Source organism: Orbicella franksi, unplaced genomic scaffold (assembly GCF_964199315.1).
Source record: "Orbicella franksi unplaced genomic scaffold, jaOrbFran1.1 SCAFFOLD_38, whole genome shotgun sequence".
NCBI lineage: Eukaryota > Metazoa > Cnidaria > Anthozoa > Scleractinia > Merulinidae > Orbicella > Orbicella franksi.
In genome coordinates, this window is record NW_027670634.1 from 87,286 (window position 1) to 115,200 (window position 27,915).

The following is a 27,915-nucleotide window of genomic DNA, read 5'->3' on the forward strand; positions in this document are numbered from 1 at the left end:
TGCTGGTGTATCCATGATGCCAGGGTTCTGTGAATGAGTTCCTTGATTAATGAAGTTGAAAATGGCAGGATACTAGTTTCCCCCATTCTCCTCACTGGCCATGGCAACGATATAAAACCTCTATTAGTTGCTGACCCTGCTTATAAACTTACCAACTGGTGTATGAAGCCCTATCCTGTAAAAGCAGCAATAACTGCCAGTCAGAGAGCATTTAACAAAGCACTTAGTAGGGCTAGGGTGGTGATAGAGCAAGCATTTGGAATGCTGAAGGGAAGATGGCAATGTTTGTTAGACCAACTCGATGAATCTATAGACAAAATACCCCAGACAATTATAGCTTGTTGTATTTTACACAACATTTGTTTAAATATGCACGATGACACTGATGTGGATCCTCACAATGATGGACCAAACCCCCTTCCCCCACTACCTGGTCATGACGCAAACCACGAAGGCACAAGATTGTGAAATAAATAAGAGAAGCTTATTTTTAGTTTCAACTTTTAATGTAAACAGTAACAGTATGTGCTATTTTTAACAAATTTTCTTTTGTTCGTTTCATATTTAAGAACCTTTAAAAAATTTACGGAAAACAAAATATTTTATTGAAACTTCTAATTAATTCAACTATAGCTGATCTGTATACAATTTCTTTCCTAATATATCGTCACTTTGTTCTGTAACTAGATTTCAAAACAATATTTGACCACTTTGTTATTGTTCATTTGTTGAATTGGGTTTAAACTGTAACTGAACTGTAGTAAAATTTATCTCCATGTTTATAAAATATGTTGTCAATTTGTTCTTCAACTGTCAGTTTACTTATCCGCCTTAAAAATCTTTGCAATTTCTGTAACCATAGAACACATCATCTGTTGACTTTTCAGCTCCCTTTCTGCCTCTTTTTCTGCTAATCTTTCAAAGAAATTGTGATCTCTGTTTGACTCTCAGTCAAAAATGCGAAGTAACCTGTATTCTGATCCTGTGCCTTTTTTGACTTTTTAGCAGGCGTCTGTTTTTTCTTGGCAACTGAGGGGCTTTCCGTTGTTCCTTTTCTATTACTGCCTGGCTTTTGTTTAAAGAATAATGATTCAGAAAATGAAAGATCTTCCTGGTTTTCAGGTTCTTCCAAATTGGGGTCACCCGTTTCAGTACTTGAAGGCATACTGGTGCAAGACGATGAAGAGGCACAAGGGCTCGCTTGCTCGTCAAACCCGCATTCAACAACTTTCTTAGGCGTTATTCTTGGTTTACAGCCGAGAACATCGTTGAGGTGATCGAAGTATGGGAAGGTTATGTGCTCATTCCTGCTTTTGTTATTGTGATCGTTGACCCTTTTACAATCATCTTCCAAATTCTTGATCTTTGCTTTGCATTGCTGTGCAGTATGAATACAGGGAAGATTTTGCTCTGCAAGCAGATGATTTAACTGCTTTGAGATACGTTCCCAAATAATGGAGTTTTGCTGTTTACTGATAGGAAAATAGTCCTTCCACACAGATATCAGTAAGCGTACTTCTGCATCTGTCCAGTTCGGTGACCTGACCTTGCTGTTGGATCCCTCGCTAATTCCACTCTTGCCTTCTTGGCTCATAACTTGGATTGCTGGGGATTGCACTCACCAATCTTGCTGCCGTGGAGGGAGAGTGTCTCGCTGATCAGGCTGCCAAGTTGGAAAAATCATCGGGCCTTGTGCGATCCGGTTGACATGAAGGTCACCATCAGTTGGAACCACGAATGGAGACTTAAGCCAAATAAGTATTTTCTTAGCTCGAAACTCAGTCTTTTGCGTTTGCAGTGACAAGATCAGCAACCACATGAAAAGCTACCCACCTTTGATTTGAAGAGTGTGGAAAATTAAAACCGAAATTATGAAATGGATGCGCCATTATGTTTTGCGTACAAAAGCTTATTCGTGCAAAACGCAAATTATGTTAACCTCTTATCTGACAAGTTCATCAGTTGTTTGACTGCAGGCGAAACTTGATTGGCCGAAATTAATTGATGACATACTTAAGCAACTTGGTTTGGTGGCTTAAATTTAATGGAAATTTCATTGAAGTTTGCCGACTCACTTAACTTTAAGCAAGCCGGACAGCCAACTGTTTTCATGAGGTTTCCGGTTGTCACTCGCTAAGCAACTTGAAAAATCACTCATGAAAACAGGGCCGGAAAAACAAGAGCTCTGGGAGCAACCATTTTAGGCGTGCTCCATAGATGCAGACCGTGCAGTGAAACCGGATGGGCAGAATTTGTTTAATTTAAAATGGTTGCTCCCAGAGCTCTCGTTTTCTGACCACTGGTCATGGGGAATGAAGATTCTGGGAACAAGATTGGCGTGAGAGGCATAGTTCACATGATATGCTATTCACTTTGTTGCTCTGCGTGATGTCATGGGTCCTGTCTAGATGTATGCCTTATTTCCTTTTCCTCAAAGCAATTTTCAATGGTAATAATTATTACATGTGTGAACAAGAACTAATAAGTTAATTTACATCTACATTTTGGACAAATACATTATCAAAACATAAAAGTCATTAGTTGAGGATATCGACAGTGAATCAACAGTCATAGGTGTTGGCTAAATTGAGAAAAACCTAAGGTGAAGGTGCTTGTCAGATGCAAAACTGTTGTGTTGATCTCATGAAATAAATATCTCATTGAATCTTAATCAAACATTGATTGATGGGTCTAATTTAAGAAGAGTACAGTATTCCTCCCCAGTATTCCAGAGATGTTTTAGGAAGCACCTTGGAAAATAAGGTGCTGGTTTAAGTGGCTGAGGGAGACAGGCCTCTAGAGGAGTCCAGAGTTGCTGTGGATACAATTTTGGAATGTTGTTTTCACCTTGACCACTTGCGGTATATGTATATGTATATATATTTATATGTTCTGTTAATGGTTTTTTATAGTGATAGCTCATTGTAGCTTATTGTGAAACTGTCCTCGGGAATTCTTTTTTTTATGACTGGATCATTCTTCAACCTGTATTGAGGATCATCATACCAGCCTTGAAAGGCACAGCAACAGCATCAGATTTCTTCCTGGCAATGCTTTCATTCCTCTCCTTTTACACTTGCTTGTTTTGGTTTGTCAATTTAATGTTCTTTTGTTCTGTTAGGCGGCTTTATTTGTCATGTGGTACTACACTCATTTTGGTCAGGGACAGCAGTCATAGTTTGGATAATGTCACTACCTTTTTTAGTTTAAAGAATGCTACTGTGACTGCATATCTTTTGGAGATAACCTACCTTGTTATCTGATTGATAAAAGTGCCGTTTTTTGTCACTGACTTGTATATTTTAGCAAGACATTTCGGCTAACTCTTAAGCCTTCATCAGTTGAAAGACTGCTTGATGTTGTGCACGATTTAAAAACTGTTTAAAATTGAAACATTGCACATGCTGTATGTGCATGACTCGAGAGAATTTTAAGTGCATGCTAAGCACATGTAGACTTCTGGGATGACCATGTGATCATTCCCAGTGTGCGGGACTTTTACCGACATCCAAGCTTCTAGAAAAAGCTGCTGATGGTAATGTGCTTCATGTCCGACAACTTCAACGTTTTCAAAATCCATTTGATGATGAGATTTGTGAAAATGGCATGCAAGTTTGGAGTTATGATCAAACATCAACACAGCCTTTTTGTGCTCTGAAACCCACGTCTTCAGTGATCTTTCAGTCTGGCCATAGTATACAAAATTGCACTGACTGCAATTGATTCTGTACACCACTCCAAATGATGGATAGTCGGTTTCATTCTGCTGTTTCGGTCGAGGAAAAGGATTGATGAGGGTTCTCTGTGGCTTGTGGGAAATTTGTAAACTTTGTTGCTTTAGTAAGCGACTGATTCTTTCAGGGATGCCCTTAACGTAAGGAAGTACTACAAAACCATTTGTGGTAGGCTTAGTTGGTTTTGTTGCCAACGCTCTTTCACATTCATTGATAAAGCAAGAGGGGTAGTTGTTCTCTCGAACCACCACTTTGACTCGTAGTGTGACAAAAAACGGCACTTTTATCAGCTATGCCATCTCCTGACTACCTTTACTCAAGTTTTACCTTCTTCTCTGTTGTTTTCTGTTTCCTTGAAGTGAAAATGTAGTGCTTCTCCTCAGTAGGTTGATTATTTCTTCCTTTAATGGTGTCTATGAAAGAGACCAAAATGTTTATATTCAGCCTAAACTGCGGGTCATTCAACTGGTAGTTGTATCTTGCACCAAGGATGTGTGGACAATCTTCCTTGAAGTTATTTGGTTGATTCTTGGCTCAAGCTGTTACCTTTCCTCCTCAATTTACCTGAGTATAGTCATTTTCCTTACATGTGGCACTGAAGCGTAGGGGTAGGGTTAGGGTTTCATGTGCTATGTAAATATGATCTTTACATTGTAAATGGTCCAAAGTTTCTGATAATTTTTTTGAAAAATTAAAAAAAAAATAAACTTTTTCTCCTCTGTTGTTGAGATTCAAAAACAATTTTTGTCAGTTCTTCTGAAGTGCTGTGGTACAGTGTGTACATTTCACACCTGTTAAGTAATATGAGATACTGAAAAGGTTCCACTCAGGAAAAAGATATCTGCATGAGCAGCGGGGTTTGTTATCCCTATGTGTTCAATAATTATTTTTAGGAAATGGATTTCTCTTGTGGAATATGGTAAGGATGAGAGGGTATTGGGAAGGCATAGTTACATTACCTATTTTGCCAAGGTCGATGGTTTTTACGTGCTCCATCAGTTTGTTGTATGGGAGCAGGGATGGAATTTTACAACCCATTACTTTATATCTTTGTTGTTTAGACCCTTTCTTAACTCCCTTTTTCATAGAGACGGATTGATACACAGACCTGTACTTAGCTTTACCCATCACTCCCTTACAAAACTATGTTGCAATGCTACGCAACACATTTTCTTGTGACTTTTCAAAGTCTTTTCCCTTAGTGTTATAGATTTGAGGGAAAACAGTTTCACAGAATTTTCTCTTTCGTGAAACAGTTGTGACTAATTGTTTCTTACTGAATTTAGTACACAGTGTCTCTACTAGTCCTGCAGCAGCTGGTAGGTGGTTGTTCGCTTTCCCACCATGAATATTGAGTGCCAGTTCCAAGGTTTCAGTCTGTCTTTTTCTCATGGTCCTTTTAGATATCTTGACATTTCCCTGTTCATCACTTGTTGCTGACAGCTGCCTATTTTGAATGGCTTCAGGATGCTCACAAATAGTTGCCTGTAGTCAGTTTTCCTTGTCAGATAGATCATCCACCTATTAAAAACAAAACAAATCTATAAATTAAAGCTTGAAGAGTTTTTGTTCAGCGTCCACAAACATGGCACAGGTAAGACATACATGGTGTAGAACAGCAGCAGATTGTTACCTGCAATATTTTCCCTTTGTTTCATTATCAAATTGTTCAAATTTAATGGTGAAAAAACTATTCTGAGGTAAAAACATTTTATTCCGCACATACAGATTCTTCTCATGCAATTACAAACTGTAAATTACTGACTACAAATTGCACTTGTCCCTTCCGGCTTGTGCAGTTGTGCTAGCCTTTGAAAAATTTACTAGTGTGTATGCATTCCAAATTACACTCAAAATCATGTGATTACCTATACTAGTGAAAATAAATATTCAATGCAAAACTTTGGGTCTGTGAAAATTTCAGATTATCTGAGTGTAAAAAATAGCAGTTTAATTGGGGCTTCGACAAAACACTGACCCCCTTACTGACCCCCTTAAAAATCATCGGGAAAAATACAAAGCGTAGTACAAAGCAAGTTCATAAAATAAAATCATGTTACCTGAAAGTTCCAAGATGGTGGGTGAGTGTTGCAAAGGTCTGGCACTTTTCTTCTTTCGTTACAAGTACAGGTTTTGTTCACGGATAAGCAAGCATAAAATAAGTTGAAACATCAAGGATGATATTCGTACCCATTAAAAAAATGAAGGGAGGAAAACAACGAAGGAATAAAATACGATTACGAATGTAACATGAGCAACACACTTGCATATGATACACAAACCGGAAGTCGTTTTGCAATGTAGTTCCTGATCTCTCGATCCAGCACTGTCAATTAGGGCGACAAATGTCAAATCCAAACAGGAGTTCGTTGAAATCGTTGAACAAGACGTTCACATTCATGTTCAAGGATTTCAAAGAACTCCTGTTTGGATCTGATTTGTCGCCCTGCCCTAATCGACATTAGCAATTTGAGAGACTAGGAACTGTCCTTGCTGACTACATTGCAAAACGACTTCCGGTTTGTGTATCGTGCAAGCGTGTCGCTTGCATTACATTTTTAGTTTATTTTGTTCCTTTGTTGTTTTCCCCGCTTTATTTTTTTAATGGTTACGAATATTGTCCTTGATATTTTAACTAATTTTATGCTTGCTTATCCATGAACAAAACCTGTACTTGTAACGAAAGAAGAAAAGTGTCAGACCTTTGCAACACTCGCCTGCCATCTTGGAACTTTCAGGTAACATGATTTTATTTTATGAACTTGATTTGTACTACGCTTTGTATTTTTTCCGGATGATTTTTAAGGGGTTATGTTAAGGGGCCAGTAGGGGGTCAGTAGAGGGTCAGCTGACCGGGACTCAGTGTTTTGTTGAAGCCAGTTTAATTGCAACAGTGAATTAAGGGTTTAAGGAGATCCGGTTTGTGGTAAACCGAATCGGTTTTCTAATGGCTATTAAAAAACGTAAAACGTTGATAACCTTCTGCTGAAGTCTTCGCCCTTTGGGCTGCTTTGCCTGAAGATGTCGTGTTGCGGTCAAAACCTTTTCATGTTCGAGGCCAGTTCTTTCTTGAAGCTCTTTCAGCTTTCTCATCATAGTTCCCACATTGAATCTTGCGTACACTTTTTTCTTCCGAGTAGGTATGCTATGTTTTTCGAATTATTTCGTATTGATAAGGACGCCTGATGCTGACTTTTCCTCCCAAACGAAATTTGATCTTCTACAGCCACAGTTTGGTTTCGTCAGAAAGGACCGTTCCACAGTTTAGACTTATTTTATGAAATCTTTAACGCAGATCAGCAGGACTTTGAAATCCACGATAAGATGCTTCAATTTGTCTTCGTGCGCGTCCTCTCCGCCTGCCAAACAAAAAAATTTCCTAAATATCGGCGCTAAATGCAGATTTTAACAAACAAAAAAGATAGGTTTCTTCTTCAGGTATTCTCCCCAGAACATCCAAATTTACGATTAAATAATTGTCCACGCTAAAGCCTTTTGAAACCTAAAATGTTCAAAAATACGAAAAAACAAGAGGCAAAGAAGTTCTCACAATACCTTGACGTGCAAAAGCTCATTTCATTGAGTAAAACACCAAACCATGCAAGTTTGGTACCACATGAAAGCTGCAGTTTTCAAGCATCTTTCTTCGAGGAGCGTTTTTGGCAGTATCCGCTTACTGCATAGCACTTTGGGTGCAAAGTTAATGATTAGCATAGCAAAGAAGTAATTTGACCCCTACCCCCACGGGGGAAATAACCTCCCGCCATTTTGAAAACGGATTTCACGGCCACATTTTGAGTCTCCTGTGCCCACCGTGCAAGTTCAACTGTCAGATTTCTCACATGCACACGGTGAACGTTTGCACAGTTCCCTCAATTTTTCTCCTAAATGAATTCACTTCTACAAACTACATTTGATGAAAAGGAGCCTAACTGGGTAGGTAATGTATTTTGTGTTTGATTATTTCGTGTGATTTTGTTTTCAAAAATGGAAGCTTAAAAGAAGTACTCCATGCCATGCTAAGCTTAATTGGTTTAAGTCTATAGTTCTTGTGTCTAATTGAATAGTCAAATAGCTTTCTTAACTATTCGAGTGCTGAATACAGTTTGGTACATGTCATATGGTAAAATAACTCGGCTTGATGTTTTAGATTAAGAATTTACCTAGTAGACAAAATGCATACATGGTATAGATGAAACGTTCCAAACGAAGCGAATGATAGAAAATAAATGTTTGAAACAAAACGAACGATAGGAAAAAATGTTCGAAACAAAATGAACGATAGAAAGAAAATGAACAGTAAAAACGTTGGAAACAGGTTTGACAGATTATAACTCTGGGAAACCAAACGAATGTTAGACACTTAAAAGCTGCAAATGCTGGAAACTCCGCAGCGTTTGGGATTGAACATGTAACATCACCTATGAGAATTTCCTTGAGTCTTGTAAATTGTTCTCCTTGTTACTCGCTAACCCATCGAAAGAGAGAAGATTCAAACAGCAACACCACAAGCTGAATAACAGAGAATCTATGAGTACTATTGTTTTCATCCACATTCAGTCCATAACAAAAAATATTTGAGTAAAAGTCGGACATTTGTCAATTATTAGCGACTGTACAGCATGGCTCCCAGCCTTCAAACTAGGTCTGGGTCATCACCATTTCTGTTGGGTTTTTTACCCTGGTGAACAAAAGAGTTCTTAAATATCCCGAGGTTTTACATAAGCTGAACAGCTTTATGCCAAGTTGTGCCTGTTTCCAACAAACACAGTTCTAAATTTGTTGACCAGGTACTCCACAACAGGCCTGACTTTGTATAGCTGATCAGGATCAGGATCATTGGGATCAAACTGACTGTTATCAGCAAAGGGCAGGAACTGAAGAATGCTCTGGAATCTATTTTGGAGGGTGACACTATTGAACATAGATCCTTTGAAGAAGGGATTTGTACTCCAATAATGTGAAATCTCTGGTTTCAAAACCACTCATTGGGATTGTTCCTTTCATATTGCATTGCATACAAATTGGTTTGCTCAACAAGGATGTCAAAAAATGCACCTGTAAGGGATAAATTCAAAAAGTCACCTGTTGAAGGATTATTTGGAAGTGGCACCTTTATCCCAGGAGTACCAGTGAAGGTGGAACATTTGGCTCTCTGTCCAGTGAAAGCCACTGTGCTTCAAGAGCAGCTTGTTGAACTCATTGTTGACCACATGGTTGTCGAGCATCAAGTGCCTCTTGCTTTACCACAACCACCCCTTGCTGCACGACGACTGCCTCTTCCTCCATCACAACCGCCCCTCCCTTCACTTTGACGACCTCTTCCTCATCCTTCGCTTCTGTTAGGTGCAGCATCTTCCTCTTCACTAGCACTTGGACTGTCATGTTCCTTGAAACCTTGAACGTCTTTGCCGCTTTCGTCATCTTTTGCGGAGCCAGAGCTATTGCCATTATATTCTGAAACATCTTCACTTTCCTCCTCACTAAATCCAGTCTCTATTGGCAAAAACTTCTTTTAAGACTTCCTTGGTTGTCATCCGATGAAGACCATGTGAGCTTTCCACCATCTTGGATTTACCATAAAAAAATACACAAAGCCTCCTGGGTATATGTTGTGCCAACAATGCAAAATTTACTTGGTCAGCAGATTGTTTAATGCCTCCCAGGTCCTTTTAAATGGCCATGGTAAAAAACCTGCGAATGACCAGGGGGAAAAAACAGCTTTATAGAGGACATATATGTACGTCTTTTGTGTCTGAGGCTCACATTTTAGGACCTATATATACGTTGTTGGCATTCAAAGGGTTAATTGTTAGTTGACAAAAACGCAAGGGACAATAAGTTAAATAACCACATACAAATTTCCATGATGCTTCAAGCCAATAATTGTGAAGGGAAAGGGTAAAAACTCTTGTTTTAGTTTGCTAGATTAGGTTGCTGAAGAAATTACAGCTACTTCCCACCTTCAGAGGCCAAAAAAATCGTTTTTTCTTTTATTTGAGAAATTTAAGTTCATCATTTTATCGAGTGTTTCCAAAAGAAAAACATTAAAAATCTCAAAAAGTGGCCGTTATTTAGAAAAACAAAGTATTCTAAAATATAGTTAGTAAACTAAGAAGGTGTCATAATCTTGTCAACGGGTGAGAACCCTGGGAAAATTTCTGCAGCAAACACTCATCGCTCATATTTCATGTCATTTGTATATTTTTATCTATACACTTGACAAAAATTCCCACGTGGAAGCTCTTTACACTAACTCCTATGGAAAAATCAAAAGCAGAAAAAAGTCCTTGGGTAAAGAAAATGAAAAAAAGCGGGCCAAAGAAGAAAGAAAAAGCTCCATTTTGTCAAAGTAAGAAAAAAAACCTTGCCGAAAGTGACAAAGGCTCTTGGTTTGGCCAAACGCCTTCACAATCTCAGCATCTGCTGAAGATCCAGAGCGTTCAAATATGGGTATTTCTTAAGCTGTCCTTCGATTCCTTAACATCTCGTTTTTCAGCAGCACATTTTTATGCCTTTAACGTTTTTGTTGCGGGTTTTGCCTTTGCCTTTGGCATCTTTGCCCATTATATTATGTCGTCTTGAATTTAGCTCCACTGAGCGAGATAACAAACATGTTGCAATGTGATGCTTTTCCCGGGAAATCTTGATCTATTGTCATAGACACTAGGAGGTCCTGTTGTTCCTTTGGTTGGCGGTTTTATTAGGCATAATAATCTCTGGGCGTGGTGAGAGTTGTTTACGAACCCTTACAAGCTAACATCTCGCATTTCATTTTTGGAGTAATACATCCACTTTGAGCGAATTTATAGGGCATGCAGATTTGAAGGATCACCAGAACATTTCAGAGATAATGACAAACCAAAGTGTGCCGGAAAATTTTGATATTTAACAAATTTTTCCCCTGGCATCTATTTATGCAACATGTCTCACATATTTTTAGCTACTCCAACTTTAGATGTGGATATCTAGACAACCAATCAGAATATAGAAAAAGCTGGACACACTTGTTGATTGTTGCCTTGTGAATAAGACTGTGCAGCCATTTTGCTCGTACTGCGGAATCCAATACCCGATAAATTCAAAAGAACCCTCGTTTGTTTCATGCCTTACTGCCTCCTGACACTTCCTAAGAAAAAACATTGCTGAAATTGTAATTTTTTCGTAAAGTACATTTATCAAGCTTTGTTATGATATATAGTTTGTTGAGGTTTTATTGTAACTGGCGTACGTACGATTTTTTTCCTGAAGGGCATCTGCAAAGGTTGGAAGTAACCTTAAAATTTAAAACTTGTGGAAGTCTGCATGTGCAAGGTTATAATTAGAAACCAACTGACTGCTTGACTGAATGATTAAAGTCCATATGTGATTGTGACTTCATTCTGTGAAAGGGGCAGGATTGGTAATACTGTATGGGTGGGTTGACCTTTTGTTGTACCTGCAAGCAATGTGCCCTGGCATACCCCATGCATAACAAATTAGAGCACAAGGATGTGAGGAGCCAGTGAGGACGTGAGGAGCCAGGGGAAGAGCCTTGGCATGGGGGCCACCTGTGGATCCTGTTTCTTGAAGGACTTATCAAACTTTTGAGATTCTTTGAATACTCCTTATCTGCCCAAAGGGCAACATAGTATGCCTTAAACTGGTTAGTACTAGAATACAACTTTTTTTTCAGAGTAGAACTGATGGCATTGTACATCCAGAGTCGAAGCAGACAATATAAAGATTCCAGGTAGTTGCAAGCTGCTCAGCCAAAGCCAAGGCTTCATATTTGTCAAAATCTTCCAAACATCAAAAGCCATAATAATTGATTATCTTGGTAAGGAGGCTTCTGATACTAGGAATGGTTTGAGAGTTGGCTTGTTCAAGAGACTCTATTTGCAGAGTAAGGGCTGTAATAGGATCAGGAGCCTGAGAAAATAAAGTAAAGGGGAACTAAGAAAACAAAACCACAGGACCAAATCAAGGATAAAGAAATATAAAAGACTATTTGGTGGCCATCCCTTGGAGAAACATATGTACAAGAAAGAGGAAAATGACAAGGACAAGACAACAAAAAGTCATCACCCAAGGGATGGTAGTCTGAGTGCTAGTAATTCGGCTAGAGCATTAAACACCTTTTTAGACTACCAAAGGAAACATTTTCAAGAACAATTAGGACCTAAGCCCAGTAAATATGTAAAGGATTAATAATGACAGAAAGTCTTTCTTCACAATGAGATCAGGAAAAATCTACGGTCTACCCAGCTGCCCAACCCTGATAGGCACACTGATGGGAAGCAAAAAGCAAGATCTAGTGGACTTCCCAGCTCAAATAGAGTGCAACGAGGAATAAGTAATACATTGAGACCTGATTACCTTCTCTTAGAACTTTCTGCTTGTTCGGGACTTTGGTGGCCCAATGGTGTCTTTGCATATCATGGCATGGATGAATGCTTGGTTGTGAAGACGTAGCACTAACTTTGGAGAGCTTGATTGGACTGGCAAGTTGAGTAGTTTACTGAGCTCTGTGAGGTAATCCAGCAGTGTCTGTATTTTAGGTCTTACTTTGCCTATTGAAATGAGATAAAACACAATTATAATAATGTGTCAGTCAATAGTGCTGTCAATAGCTACATGTAGCCTAGTTCAAGTCTATTCTTAAGAGTTCTGTTGCACATGGTTAAAATGAATCTCAGGCCAAACTGATTTCAAACTAGTTTGATTTGTTTTTCCTTTGTTTAAAGAGTATGGTAGTAAGTCTGGAACAAAGGAAAATACAAATCAAACTAGTTTCAAATAATTTTGACCTGAACTTCAAGTTAAACTAAAACAGTTACATGACTCTATCTTGGAGCAAAACCTGTGCTGTAAGTTATTATTTTATGGCTAGTCAGACAATAATGTCCTGACTACGTGTACATGTACGTTGTAGTCAATTGTCTGACTAGCACTCACTACTGTAAGAGTTATCGCAACAAAATAATTCTATTTCCATTGTTTCATATTGGTCCTCAACTGTTATTTGTATTATTTTGTTTTATTGCGGTGAAAGTGCTAGACACAAGCATACAAATGAAATTCTCAAATATCCTTAAACAACACTATGTAAAAAGCCTCTTTATCTTCACCATATGCTGCTAAATATTAAAAAAGATGGCCATCGCCAAATAAGAAAAAATAACTCAAAAATTGTTTATCATTATTGTGAGGTCTGCTCATCTGTGAAATGTTTTGATCTTTACCTCTTAAATTGCAAGCCACTATGACAGCTGCAAGTCGATAATCACAGCCACGTAGCTTTTCCTTTCTAGCAAATGAACACTCAGTGATGTCCTGAAATGCAAATTTTTCATCTTTTTCAAGGTGTGAAGGCAACTCAGTGAGAACGTTGGCAATGTGTTCCTTAACAGCGTGAAGAGACTCTGTAGGTAAGACCTCCATAGTTTCCTGTTTGAAATAAGATTTTCAAGATTTTTATGTTTATGAATAGCCCACTTGTCATTATTTTTATGTAAAATTATATTGTATATACCTGAACTTGTAACAGGTACCATGCATTTGTAAACATTTATACATTTGTAAATACATGTTCTATGTTACATGTACACTGTACATTGACTAGTACATGTATCATTGCTGTAAACCTCCCAACACATATATCCTCCTACCCAGAACATAGGCCAAGGAAACAATCATACTGTACTGTGTACATAATTTTTTTGGACCTATCTCTTGATATTTACAATATTGGTAATAGACAGTATGCAATGCCTACTTAAACCAAGGTCTGCTAGTGTTTTCTCTTGGTTAAAGAACATCATTGCTGGCACCCGTTGAATTCCACCAATCTCTTCTTTGAGAAAATTTAATTCCTTAAGGTCCTTCTTTTGTCCATCAGTTTTGAGGCCTCGGACTCTGCATTCACCTCTCAACTCTTCTAAGAAAATATCTTTAAATGGCCTCAAACCAGCATTCCTTTTATTTTTCCAGCAGGCCCCTGTAGAACTTTCTTTAACTGTTCTCAGAGAGTAAGGTGAGGTTTGGAAAGAGACACTGCAAGGTCTTTATACTTTCTTGCATCATCACTACAACTTGCACATCCAGCATTTCCCCTTTCTGTTTTCCAACCTCAAACCGTTGCTCAGGGCCATCTCCATGAAAAAAAGCGCATTACATCAGTAATCTCAACTCTAGCTGATCTACTTTAGAGGAACCACATCTCCCCAGAATATAGACTTATGGTCTTTCAACTACAGACTGTACATCAATGTCTCCTTTGCCTTGTGCTTTCATTTCTTCATTGGTGTAATATAGGGCCTCATCATATACTGAATTAACTGGCAGTAGAAGGTGACCATGGTTGAGAAAGGTTGAGTTGTAACCCCAAACCACAAGGTGCCGCTTTCTTTCCACTGCTTTCAATCTCTCTTTAGACTCGATTTCACCGTTCCTGTTCTTTTACCATGCATGTCCTTATTTCTAGAAGAAGAATCTTACAGCCAGATACAGTAAATCTTTCAGTCTTGAGGGTACCTTCCTTTGTCAGCAACACCTTTTTGCCGAGAAGGAACTCTCCACTTTCAAGTTTGCTCAAACAAATGAAATGCAACATAAATTAATGAATCCGGAGTTTCGCATGTTGAAGTATTTTGTGTACTCATGTAACATTGTAATGCAATACCTGGCAAACTTTGTAAATTGACCCGAAAAATGAAAATACATTGCATGCATCGTCTACTATTCAGCACATACAGATTTATGGATCCTGGCTAAAAAAGTAAAGAAACGTTCTTTTTAAATTCATTTATATTTAGTTTACTGCACTGTAATAACCATTAAAGTCTCCCTTATTTCTTTGTTTGCTCTTGGAACTGGTACTGACATCACTCCACCCTGCATTCGGATTATTTTTCATCTGATTGCTGGTTTTTCTTGTCTGAATTTCTGGAATCTAGATAACTGTACTTCTTTACTTTCCAGGAACCACTTGAGAACCATATTTCCGATTTTTGTCGTTTCCCTCACACCATATTGATGGACAAGTTCTTAGCAATTGATCTGCAAAAGAAGCATACACCTTTCAACTTTTTTTTGCTAATTAAATTTCTCTCTGGTCTGTTATTTTGAGATTTGTGTGTAATTGATTCTTGCTTCAGGGTAATGGCAGTTATTAGCACTTTATCATCAGTTATCATCAGTTTCACCTGGATCCCTTTGTTAGTAGTACTGCCCTAGTAAGTTTATTATAATTATAAGGATTAAATATCCTATTTTTATTGTAGTTTATTACTATTTTGTAATACATGTACAGGCAGGAGGGTGGCTTTACCTTTTTGCCCTTTTTACTTTGTCTCATTATATAATGTACCTTTTACTAACCCTGTCTCCATCCCTCATTGCATCAACTTTTTTGAGGAGCCCGTCTTTGTCAAAGTCAAGATCCTCTGGCCGTAGAGAGTGCCTTTTCTTCTTACATTGACCTTCTTCTTCCTGTCACATCCTTTTAATTGGCCCTTTGTTCTGCATCTTCTGGACTTTCAAAGAAAAGTGACAACTGCTGCTCCTGTCACTGGCTGTAGGTCTGTCTGGTGGAAAGCATGGTGTCAGAGTCCTTTTCTGACCATTTCTCCTGGATGCAACTCTTGTCAACTGTGGATTTTTTCTTCTTTCCTTTTTCCTTTCAGCATGTGATTTTTTGTCTTCAAGACCCAACTCAGGAACAGTGGTTTGTGCCTTCGCAAATGTTACCCCAAATATATTTTTAAATGGTGTATTTATTTTTTCATAATCTGTGAAGAAGCTGTTTTTATAGCCTCTTTTGTGACCTTCATATTTCCATGGCACAATGGTTTAAGAATGCTGCTCTTAATGTTCTTGTGAATACCTTGTTGTGTAATAGTTTTCTTTATGATTCCACATGGGAAATAAAGATTGAAAAGGAAAGTAATGAACATGACAAGCCTCACAATTTGTATGAGTGTGTTGCTTCTTTTCATATTTGGTCAGCTTTCCCAGTTGTTGGGGCTGAAATGTTCTGTGTATTTATCCTTGTTAGTTTTTCGCTTCCATTTTCCAAAGTGGTGTACAAGGCTGTTGGAGCATTTGATGTAAGAATGTTTGTCTACCTGATATCGCTCTTGGTGTCCTTGAAATACTGCCAGGTAGTTTCTCAAGTGGTTGTCATGGCCATACTCAACTTTGCCAGTTGGTTTTATAAAGCTGTGTTTGACTGCAACTTGAGCAGATCCACATCCAAAGAAAGAGGTCATTTATGGTGCCAAATCTAACAGTTTCTGCTCACAGAATTATACAAAGAACATGGCTTTTTTGTCAAAAATTACCTTTAGACCAAGTCACCCCTGTTTTAAACTTTGTTATAGAAAGCCTTTAGATATATAATTGCAATCTTTGAACAAAGAGCATAACATGTACATACATCAGAGACGGATCGTTGCTTACTGATTAGCTTGATGTAATTTTACACCAAAATCTCGCGCATGTCAACTGTAAATGTCAACGAAGGCTCATAATAAGCTGTAAGCAAGAAGTACAATTTTTTCTCACGAACCACAACATCAATCTACAACAAGCATTTCGTTACAATTAGGCCCTTTATTCTCACCTTTTCACCTAGAAACATGAAAATATACATTATTTAGACTACCTTACTATTAGTGGAAGTATAACTTTTGATTTTTCAGAATCTGTAGTTAAATATTTCATATTAAAGCAGGTAAAAAGTTTGGAAAAATTACTCAAACCACGACCACATCAATGCTTCTTCCGCCATTTTGAATCTCGGAGCCAGGCCTGATATCAAATCTTTGATCCTATCAGCCATTTTGTCTAAGACAACAAAAATTGTCATTCCCAGGTTATCTTTTCAGTGAACTGCTCGGCCAATATGGCAAATTCAAGATTGCAGACAACAGTCTCAAGGGGAAGGTATTTTGATAAATGGCAACACTTTAAAACTTTGATATCCTATTTTCACCTCCAAATACTTGTGTATCACAATGTCCTCCATCTCTCTGTGCTCAGCCTTTTCAGAAAATTATTTTATTTGTCATTTAAATTCACAAGAAACAATGGTTTTATTGTTTGTTTTTATATTGCCTGGAAACTACTTCTACACAAAACACTATTTCATCTAAGGCCAAGTACAGTTTAAAAGTTTAAGTATCCAACATTTCAAAAGTACCACTGCATTTTTCAAGGATTACAGTTAAAGTGTTGCCATTTCTTGTTTAAAATGGTCTATTTTTCAGCTTTCTTCGGCTTTCCTTAAATGTCAATCAGGTGACTAAATCGCATGATATTTTACCAGGGAAGTCGCAATTTTAATTTTGTTAAGTGGACCAAATTTCATTTGATTTTATTTAAACCTCTTTGAACAACACTAATTTATGTTTTAAAAAAATGCATTTTTCAGTCTAGGTCCATGTCTTAATTTACCCGGATGCTCATTAGCTGTTTCTCCAAGGCCAAGGCAATTCAAGACGTGTTCGTAAACAGAAGAATTGTCTTTATTTTGGTAATAAAAGCATGTCATCTTGCATACCAATGTAACAGGCATCATTTGTGTCAATTTACATGGTCTAGAATGGTAGGTTTCAGGTCAGAAAAAAAACATGGACTGCAGACTGCAGACTACAGACTGGGTATAAAACTCGGACTGAGGTATAAAATGCAGACTAAGCATTACGGACTGGGTATAAAACTTGGACTCATGTATAAAAGGCAGACTTGGGACTAAATGCGGCCTACTGACTACAGTCCATGATTTACACTGGCCATTCGTAACTAATATTATGTAATACATGTGCAAATAAGAACAAACCTCCCATATGTATGTGCCTTGCGATCAGTTCAGTTGTTTTTGCCCCTACTGGAGAGAGGCCAATTTCATGTCTACCCTAACAGCTCAGGCACAAAATGCTGTTCCGAGAATTTTTGCTTTACCTACCAATACTCAAATGCACTTCTTAATCTATGATTACTACTAGTTTTAATTTGTTTTGCTTTGTACTTACTGAAGTATGTCAGGAAATGTCCCCCTTGTGAGTGTCCCTGTTTTTCATTCTTCACTCAGCACTTTCATCTTGGCTTCTCAAAATCATAAATAATTCAAGTGGCCAGCCAATCAGTATCACCCACTCACATCAGGTGGATGGATCTTGATACCCAATGAAACACCAGATCAAGATCTTAAGAGTTTTGGTCTTAGTTCAAAACCATGTTTGATCTCAGATCAAACACTTGCATTTTAATGACTTTTTCAACAATACATTACATTTCAGTACAATCTTCAAATAGTAAATTAGTTTTCTTACATTTCAATTACAATTTTTAAATAGCTATTTGTATGTACTTAAAATAATTGACCTTAATCTTAACAGAGCACTTACTAAAAGAACAGCTGTTTGATGGCCCTGCACTTGCATCCTCATTAGGTACAGCATTTTTCAAATATTTCTCTTTTTCATTACAAGCTTGGACCTCAGCAGTGTTTGGCCCTAAAACTGTAGATACTTCCTTAACTTTCTCTTTGCTGGGCTTCTCGTACTTAAAAAAGACATATTGCGTATTAACTTCTCCACTATGTGGGCATTAAAGAGCAAAAACGTGCAGGTAACACGGAGACAATGACTGGTTTTTCTCTTTATCCCTGCAGCCTTGCGCATTTGAGGCAAAATCTCGTTAAGAATATTAACTCCCACAGGAACCTTATCAAATCTAAGTTTAGACCTAGATGGTCTAAAGTAGAATGCATTTAAATTCTTAGCATTAGTTTCTACAAGCCCAATGTATAACCGATAAATTTCCCCAAGGCAACAATCATGGACAGCTGACCCTACCACGGGATGGCAAACATGTTTAACAACTCTCAGGATGTACTTAAGATCTGTAAAGCCTGCATGGTATGTTTTACAATAATTTTCCTGGAACTTAACAAAGTTTGCTCCTATTTCAAAATTATTGACTGCAAGGCTTCTATGTTCACCACTTCTCAAACCAAAAAGTTTGCCATTATAAAAATACATGGTGTGCAGTAAGTACTTACCTGTGGAAGCTCGTAATAAATTTAATTTCCAAAACAGTCTTTGGAGGATAGCATTCTCCACTCTTTTTCACTACTTCTATGACAAATTTGTTCAGCCAATAATTCTATGACAATGCAACCATATCTTCGATTCAAGTTGACAGTATTCCAACCTTGTGCAGATCATAATCTTTAAACATGCCTCCAGAATCCGATACAGGCACATGAACCTTTCCCTCAGTTTGCCATTCATTAAAAATGGTTACAGCCCATTTGTTCTTATACTTCGTGGAGGTAGGAATAGCTTTGTCGACTAGATCTTCTTCTTCCACAACTGTTTTGGGCTCCCTAAATCAAAACGCTTCAGCTTCGCACATGTTCTAACACCGAATGACGAAATACAATAAAGTATGCATATGAGAGCATTTTAAAAGGAAAATGCCAAATGTGTGACACTATTGGTTCATTTGAGAAGTCATATCAAAAACTCGTGCTTCATGTTTCAGCAGGGGTTCCAAACACCTCAAAACAATAAAAGCATGAGACCGCATCTGTTTCTCGGTGTTTGGAACCCCTGATGAAACACAAAGCACAAGTTTTTGATATATTACATCAAAATCAGCAGGATTTGAGGCATCAACAAGCCCAGGTTGGCAGGTATCACCTACATTTGACGATATTGGCTAGATATTCTTCAGCAACAGATTCATGAATCCCAAGCTCCTGTTAACTTGCTGTCAATGTTGTCCCTCATGTGAATTTTGTCGCACATGAGATGTTAAGTGAATGATACACGGTTCAACATTGTTCAACTTTTGTTGATGAACAAATGTTAAACATTGTTGCGACTTGTTGAGATGTTGCAACTTGTTGAATGCTCATTCAACTTTTTTTTGAGCAACAACTACACATTTTGGGAGGAAGTTGAAATGGATGAGGAAATGTTGCTATTGCTTTGTGCTTCAAGCGTCGTCGCCATTATTATAAGGCGTCAACAAAATAGACGGAAAACTGCAAAATTTTGATGTGTTAATGGTTAATACTACACCCTGTTGGCAGAACTCAAAAACGTGAACATTTCAAGCTACAACAATTTCCTGTGTATGGATGTCACGTCCTTCAATCTCATATCATGCAGGCACTGAAAAGTCTCATACAGATTGATCAGTTGACTGGTGTTATCAAAACTCCTTTCAACCTGAGCTGATTCCAACTCTTTGGCCGCCATGTTGATATTTCCACAAAGCCATGTTACAACAAACTCAAAAACGATTGGTTGAAGCTGTTCAACAAGTAGCAACTTGTTGAACTGAATAGAGCCAAGCTCTATTTTTGTTCAACAACGTTCACGTCAGGGGAAATTTAGTTTTTTTGCGGCCGCAATTTGCTTCTACAGTGGCAACACCAACAGGCTCATCTCCCATAGCAACAAATGGCCCCGCCATTGTTTACAGTTTGAAGGGAAGAAAGGCTATTGTTTTAGAACCAATGAAAATGAACAAATGAGCCTTTGCCACCCTTGACAGTAATAAACATGGCAGAAAGGTCTGAAGGAGCTGTGCAATGCAAAAAACTTGATGAAAATCGATGGAATTCTCCAATTTATCGCCTGGAAAACCTCACCTGTAATTTTTCCGTCCTTCAAGCAGTATTCTGGTCATCTTAAAAGATTTGAAAATGTGAACTGCTCTGAGTTTTCGGCAACAGATGGCACAAAATTTTACAAAGAGTGGTACTGGAAGAACTTAACTGCGTGGTGAGTTTTTTATGAGTAATTCTTTTTACCGCGTGGTTAAGTGGCAAAGTTTGGGGTTTTCTGCATGTTTTGACACCATCTTTAAATTCCTTCCCCAAGCGAAGGAGATAGGCAAGTTCTTTTAAGTGAAATTTGGGAAGCCTTTTTTGCCGTGGAGGCAATGAAATGTATCTATTCAATCAAAAACATACAATATATCACTTTAAGTTGAATAAACTCCTTTCAGTTGAATTTTGTGTTGTGATTTATACTTATGTAGGACAATTTTAAATAGCTTGATCAACGGTTAATTTTACATTTAAAGATCAAACGTCGGCTGATGCAGTGAGAAGACAACTATCTGACCTGAGCAAGAAAATCTGTCACACTCTTCAACCAGTATTCAATAGTCGCAAAATCTGTGAAGATCTGGAGATGCGTGAACCAAAACCACCTCAAAAATCAACATTTCTAAATTCCAATTCAGTCGGGAATTTGAGGACCTTGGGTTCGTCAGTCGTAATACTGTTGTGTGTTACCTTTGTTAAACAAACAAAGCTAATGCATGTAATGAATGGTAAGCATCTATGCCAAGGAAAATTTATCAGTATGTCATCTTTACTTGCTCTATGGGGATGTTGAAGTGAGGAGCATGGATGACATTGTAGAAGTCTTTGGCCCTTTTCAGATCAGCTCCAGCTGCCTGAAACTTCTGCAGCATTTCACTCAGATGTTGAAGTGTGTGAAGAGCAACTGATCCTCTCTGATCCTTTGGCAGTTTCCTTTTGGTGGCCAGGACAGTACACTAAAGACATGGATATCGACTTAACGAGGGAAAGAAGTAATAAAGTTGTTAACTAAATTTCCTTATACCTTATGTGTATAGAGAACTGTGTCAATGATAGGAGAAACTCACCACTTGCCCCTGATATTCCAACTACTTTGCAAAGAAATTCATAATCCTCAAACAAAAACAGGCGAATAGTTTTGTTTCCATTGAATATAGATTGTTGATATCAAATGAGATTAATAATAACACCAGCAAAATTAACAGTTAATGACAAAGGAAATTGATTGTATCTTCTTACTGCCACTTGTTTAGTACTAGTTTCTCGACATTGGCTAGTTGGAAACCATACTTTATTGATCCCTGCCCATGATCGCCGCCAATTTTAACATAGACCTCGTTGTCAGGGATGTTACCATCATGGCAGGTTAGAAGCTCAGCCCTAGAAACATGATAATATAAGCAAAATAGTAATCTTCTAGCTAAACTTTAATAGTATTGTTATATTCAAAATGTTTATTTAAACAAGTAAGATTTTTACTTTGTATTGCTGTCAACAAAGCTTGTTATCTTTTCGTTAAGGTCAGCCATATAGGCACAGGGGGTCTCCTCTACAGTGGTCACCTGCTTGTTGTCCTTTTCCTTTATGTGTTCAAGAGGTAGCATGTCACAGTCGAGGTTTTCGCCAATTTGTTCAGCCTTTCGTTTTCATTGAGCTCTTTCACTGTCAATCTTGACACCCCACCTCTTGAACCACCTACATATTAGAACAAAGGTATCATAAATATTAAACTGCATTCTACTTTGTTATCAACATTTTCATAAACTATATACTGTATATATATGTCTGAATTTATGAAAACCGTGTTAAAGACTTTGCACCAAAATAGCGGGCATGTTTTTGGAAAATCGGTTAGAAAATGTACATAAATATGGCCATGTCGTACCGAGAGTGCTATCTACCTCGTGTACTCTTAACAGAGTCCATACCATGCCTATACAAGCCTTTGAAGTCGCTGCAAATGAGTCAAATGAGCCAAACAAAGCTAAATTAGAGCTTACATTGATCATTTGGTTCGCCACAGCACTAATTTAGACAGGCTTAACCTCTGCGATTTCACCTAAATGACCTCACTATGTCTTTACTGTGGGTTGAATTAGCCAGTCATGCTAACAAGAGCATGATAAGCAGTGGAATCGGTTATTTACCTCTATATTTCAGCCAAAAAGTAGCCGTTACGTGACATTTCATCTCAATATCTGACTGGATTCGCAAAAACATAGCCATAGAATTTGACTTGTCACTGATAATCTTGCTACAATTCTGTCCCAGAGCTAGCTTTCCACGAGGCTTATCGTAGCTCAAATAGCAGCAAATAACTCTCCTGTATGCCTTTTGAGGCCAGGAAGACTAAATTCACCGTCGTTTCGTTGAATCATGAATTGTACAATTTAATTAAGAGTGCTTTTAACATGAAATTGGAGTCTAAATCAACACGAACGTACAGATATCAAAAACACGGCAGAGAGCCAATCTATTGCTTTCTAAAGGCCTGCATCGTCCTAAATGGACTGAACAAGAGCTTCCTACATTGAGAATCAATTGAAATTCAGACAAACTAGGCCATAGTTAGCAGTAAGCGAACACTCAACTTGTTGTCGTTATGTCAATTATCGCCCAGAAGCCATGCAAATAAATTTCTTCCACGCTAGCGAATCACAGACAGTTCTGATACTTAGCTAAGCCGAGAACGCCTAAAATTGATAAAACAAGGAAATTCTACTCACGATCAGTGCTTGAACTCATGTTCTTCTCTCACCTCGTGGCCATGTTTTGCTGGCAAATAGCAATGCCCCAGATGTACTTCAATTTTGTCGAGCGCAGAATGACACATCCAGATTTCAAGTCTTTAGCTACATCAAAGTTCAAAGCAAATGACGCCAACAGCAGCTAGAAATGTCTAGTCCATTGCACGTCTAAGCCCTAAATTGATGTGGCTAAAGAGTTTTGCTGTCTAAAGCAAGCACAACATTATCGCCACAGGGCAAACGGCCTTCTATTACGGGACTAAATGTGACCCGTACAGTTTACACATCTCCTCAGGCCTGCCTCACGTACGATAATGGACGACACTTACTAGCAAATCGCTAGACTTGGGCCTTCATTGGACTTAACGATGCCCTCAGGCAGACTTCCTTTAGACAGCAAATACAGAACGCTAATCGGTCGCTCCTTGTCAGAGTCACCGCGCGAACTGAATTCAGACGAGTGTAGCCTGGGCTAAAATTCACGCAAATTGAAAAGGGGGTGGCCGATAAATGATGAAAAAAAATACCTAAATAAATGAAACATGCGGCAGGGAGTTTCTACATTCCATGCTAGGTAAGATTTACAAGTTGCTGTCATAGCGAAAACAGAAAAAAAATGAAAAAAAACTACTAAATCAAAAAACACTTGATTCAGTCTTTAACACCGTTTTCATAAATCCAGACATATATCCATTTGTAATATTAGTACCTGCGCAGATTATTCAGTCAAAACCATGGTAGTCCAATGTCACCCTTCATTGCCAGGGCCTCACCCTCTGGGACTTCCAGAACCAAGGCCTTCCCCAGTGCCTCCTTAAGAAGTTGCTGGCACTTTATTTTCTGGCCTCGCACTTGCTGAAGGAGATGGAGGGTAGACTTTCCCTTACTCACAACTGTTCCCACTTCTTGAAGGGTCCTTGTCTAGTTTCTAACATGGCACTGGCTCACCTCATCACTGGCCTTTTGTGGTTATGGCACTGCAACTACCCTTATAGACTTTTAAAAATAATGGCAAAAGTAAGAATTAACACTATTATTTTATATAATTCATACTTACTTTTCCACCTGTTTTAAGCATGGCTGTTTTTCCATCAGCTGATGACTTCATTTTGGACTTAATAAACAGTCCCAATCTGCTCCATTCATGGAGGGATCTCTCCCCGACAAAGCTGTGCGATAGCTTGCCCCAAAGTGACCGAAGGGAGATCAGCTGCTGTACTAGCTGCAGTATCAGCTTGGGCAGCTCTTGCCCAGCACAAATGGTTTCTGTGGTCTTCATAGGTTAACTCACAGAGAAGACGATTACATTTGACTTTGTTCTGCTATAACCTTCAGTACCATTCGTGAGGGCTTTTTCATGTAGTCAGCTAGGTTAAGTTGAGTCCTGCATACAGGGAAGTCTAGGGGAAAACCATAAGATTGAAGGGCCTGTTTAAAACATTCCCCACGGAAATAATGTTCACTCAATGTCTCCAAAGGCTTAAGGAGGATATCCTTGCAAATTGGGCATTTGAGGTCTTCTCTGATTTCCTGGGTAAATTGAAATTTCTGGTCCTCTTCAATCCGACAGGTAAGCGGACTTTCCATTTCCAACTCTTCAACTTTTCTTGTCACAGTGTGTGCAGTATCTTGGATGTGTTGCAGTGTTGTCTCAGTTTGTCCTGTTTCCTCCATAGATTTAAAATTTTTCCTACCCTGTTTAAGTTTTTTTGGTCTGCCTCCTTTCTTTTTTTCCTCAATGAAACTGCATGTAACAGTCACTTTCTGTGTGAATATGCCAAAAGACAGGTCCTTGTATTCGGGTTGGGTAGAGGTAACAGAGGTGGCAGAATCAAGTGGGATGTATTTCAGGGTCATCCTTTGCAACATTTATTCCATAATTTTGTGTAAGGAACTCCATTTTTTCAGTACACGAATGGCTGGTATCGTAAGGATCGTTAAATTTAGTTAGAAAACCTGCACATATATGGCAAAGTCTTTCTAAAGTTTGATTATGTTCCACTTGACCAGGAGTTGAGGCAACCATATTGAAATCAAACAGATTACAAAGCGATATTAAAAGTGACTGTAACTTGCGTAAACAAATTCCTCATAAAAATGTAAGCTTGAAATGATGTTCACTAGATGTTAACCTACTTCTACAAATGGTTCTTTATTACTAGAAAACTCAGAGGAGTCAATAATGTCATAATAAACTTCCTTTCTTTGACAAACGTGTGTCCGCCATGCCGCAATAAAGCACCAAATACAGAGGACGTATGTGTGGCTCAAATTATAAAACAATAACCCCGTTCTTCTAAAAACCATGAGTTTGTGACCAACACATCTTAAAAATGTCTAATGCTCACATAAATCTTTCATCACCTTTTACTATGCATCATGTTTTGGTTCCAAAGTCTATGAGGTAAGTCTATGTCTGTTGATGCCGTTAAGTATTAACAGGAGTTCTAATGACCGACTACACACGAAGTTAATAATGTGCGGTCACCAAGTTAATTTCCTCTCAGAGCCCTCTGAAAGCGACGTATGTTCAACAACTTTCAGCATGTTGAACAGCATATTTCAACGTTCAGCATCACATGATACACTGTTCAATATTTGTTAAACAGCAGCTGCAACATTTGTTCCTCAACAACTATTGAACCGTGTACCATTCGCTTAACACGAAAGACATAGGTGTTCCAAAGCCCTTGAAAAGAGCTTTCTCTCTGTCACTGCAATATACAAAGTTTTGGGTGGAGGTGTAAGGCTTTACCATGGTGGATGTGAACTCATAGTAACTGCCTGGTTCCTTTCTGTGGTAGAGTAATGTGGGCTGATTCTCTGCGCACACTTCAGTGGAGTTTGCCGTGTATGCGGGTATGAGCGCGGCCACGTGAAGCGAGAAGCAATTCGAACTGCAGAATTTTGAATTCATCTTTGTGTTTAAGGTTTCTTTTGGAAACAACTAACTTTAAAAATAAAAATATAAATCTTCTAAAGGCCAAATCCTTGAGTTTCCACTATCGAGAGCCATCGACATCGTCAAGTACCACAGGGACCTCACGTAAGTTCGAGACAGTCAAAAGAATGATCACGTGGTTTCTTTCACCATGTTAACATGTCCCCATGTCCCATCATTGTCATGCAATGCACATTACATATTCATAGATCATTCTCTTGCTTAGTAACAGCGTTTTTACAGTTTACATCTCCATAGCAATACGCAACAGTTAGAATACCACAGAATACTGGTCTTTTTCATTTTTAAAACTAATGAACTATCATCACAACACAATGACGGATCTAGGAGAAAGAGAAAATAACGATGAACTGGTTCAAAAAGTAACAAAATTTATGCATGATGGCTGTGGTTGTACTGTGGGAGCAAAAGGTGCTCCTTGTTCTAAACAATTTTCTAAGTAGGCAGTTGTATTTAATTGTAAAATTAAACAAAACTTACCTAAGTTGAAGTTTGATTGAGATTCTACGAAGTCATTGGTCTGGAGCTAGGGAGTCAGGTGAGATATGCGCGCGAAACCAGAGCGGTCACACTTTAACCCATTGACGCCTGAATGAAATTGCCCGGGACCCACCCCTAATTCCCTGGCGTTTTTTGGAATATTTCTGAGCGAGCGAAAGCACAAAAATAAACCATATGCGCAGTAACCACAGACACAAGATCAGGTTTCAAGACATCGTCTATTTAAAGTTGAATAACTGAAGGGTCAAAATATTAAAAAATATTAGCAAAAAGAACTCAACCTAATGTGTAAAACTGATGAAAAAACAAGAAATTATATTATTTCTTTACCGCGCGACAAAATGTCCCACAGAAGCTGAGAAAATTGACTTTGCGAAAATGAGTTAATTATTGACTTCGGAGGACAAGAACGAACCAAATACACCAGAATTGAATTTCTTGTATTATAACAGCTAACATTTGAGAAAACAACAAAAAATAAAAGCGAAGAACTCGCGTAAAAATCAATCTGAAAACAAGAAATCAAGTAATTTCTTCGTCGCGCGACGAAAATATTACGGCGCTGCGAAAGAAAGATGAAAGTCGTAAATCAAAAACACGACAAAAACAAGCGAATTATTTTGAGATCAGTCGTATTTCAACTGTGTTAAATCAGTGGCCATTTAGTTCTTTTCTCAGCGGTTCTGTAGTAGCTGAAAAAGACTCCAAAAAATATTTGAACGAAGCGAATAAACTAAATAAACAAAGCGCCTGGAGGTCGCTGTAAATTAAATATGCAGAAATCCAGCGTGCAAGTTACTGTTCACTTTTAAAACCTAAAATTCCCAAATACAGGGAACCAAATGAAAGAAATGCGAAAGGAAGTTCAATAACAATAAATTTTTATTCACGCTGAGACGAAACCTATTTAAAAGTAAAAAATTGTTCAAAATCTCGCAGACGTGCGTCGCTGCATGACCGCATGTTCAAATTATTCTTCACGCTAACGCGAAAGCTTGAGTTTCTGCCGACCGCTTTTGCAGTCATTTTAACGCCCGTGGCTTTACCAATCGTTCCAAAAGTTGAAATCAACTTGGAAGTAATAATGTACATTACCATTTTTGTTTCTGAAGTCCGAAAAGCCGCTTTAAACCTGTGATCTGTCATCGAAACTTACTTGAAAGCGCTCCGATCTTCATGTTTTCTTGGCGGTTGTAGGAAGAAAAACGTCTTCACCAGAAAGTTTTGAGGACTCTGTACTCCTTGATCCTCCATTCTGAGGCCACCTGAACATTGATTTGTATTTTTCTTTTCTATTTTAAAGCCCAAAACAGTAATTTATCCGTCTTAAGAATGAAAACAAGACCTTGGAAGTTTTTTAGA

At 38.2% G+C, this 27,915-nt stretch overlaps 1 protein-coding gene and 1 pseudogene across 1 annotated transcript; both read right to left on the reverse strand.

Moving 5' to 3' along the window:
• Nucleotides 1-470: 470 nt before the first annotated feature.
• On the reverse strand, nt 471-12,599 carry LOC145473544 (uncharacterized). Its single transcript, XM_081455049.1, has one exon. The coding sequence runs from the start codon at nt 1,592-1,594 to the stop codon at nt 911-913; it is 684 nt and encodes a 227-aa protein (XP_081311175.1). The 5' UTR covers nt 1,595-12,599; the 3' UTR covers nt 471-910.
• On the reverse strand, nt 12,595-15,572 carry LOC145473546 (uncharacterized; annotated as a pseudogene).
• Nucleotides 15,573-27,915: the final 12,343 nt, after the last annotated feature.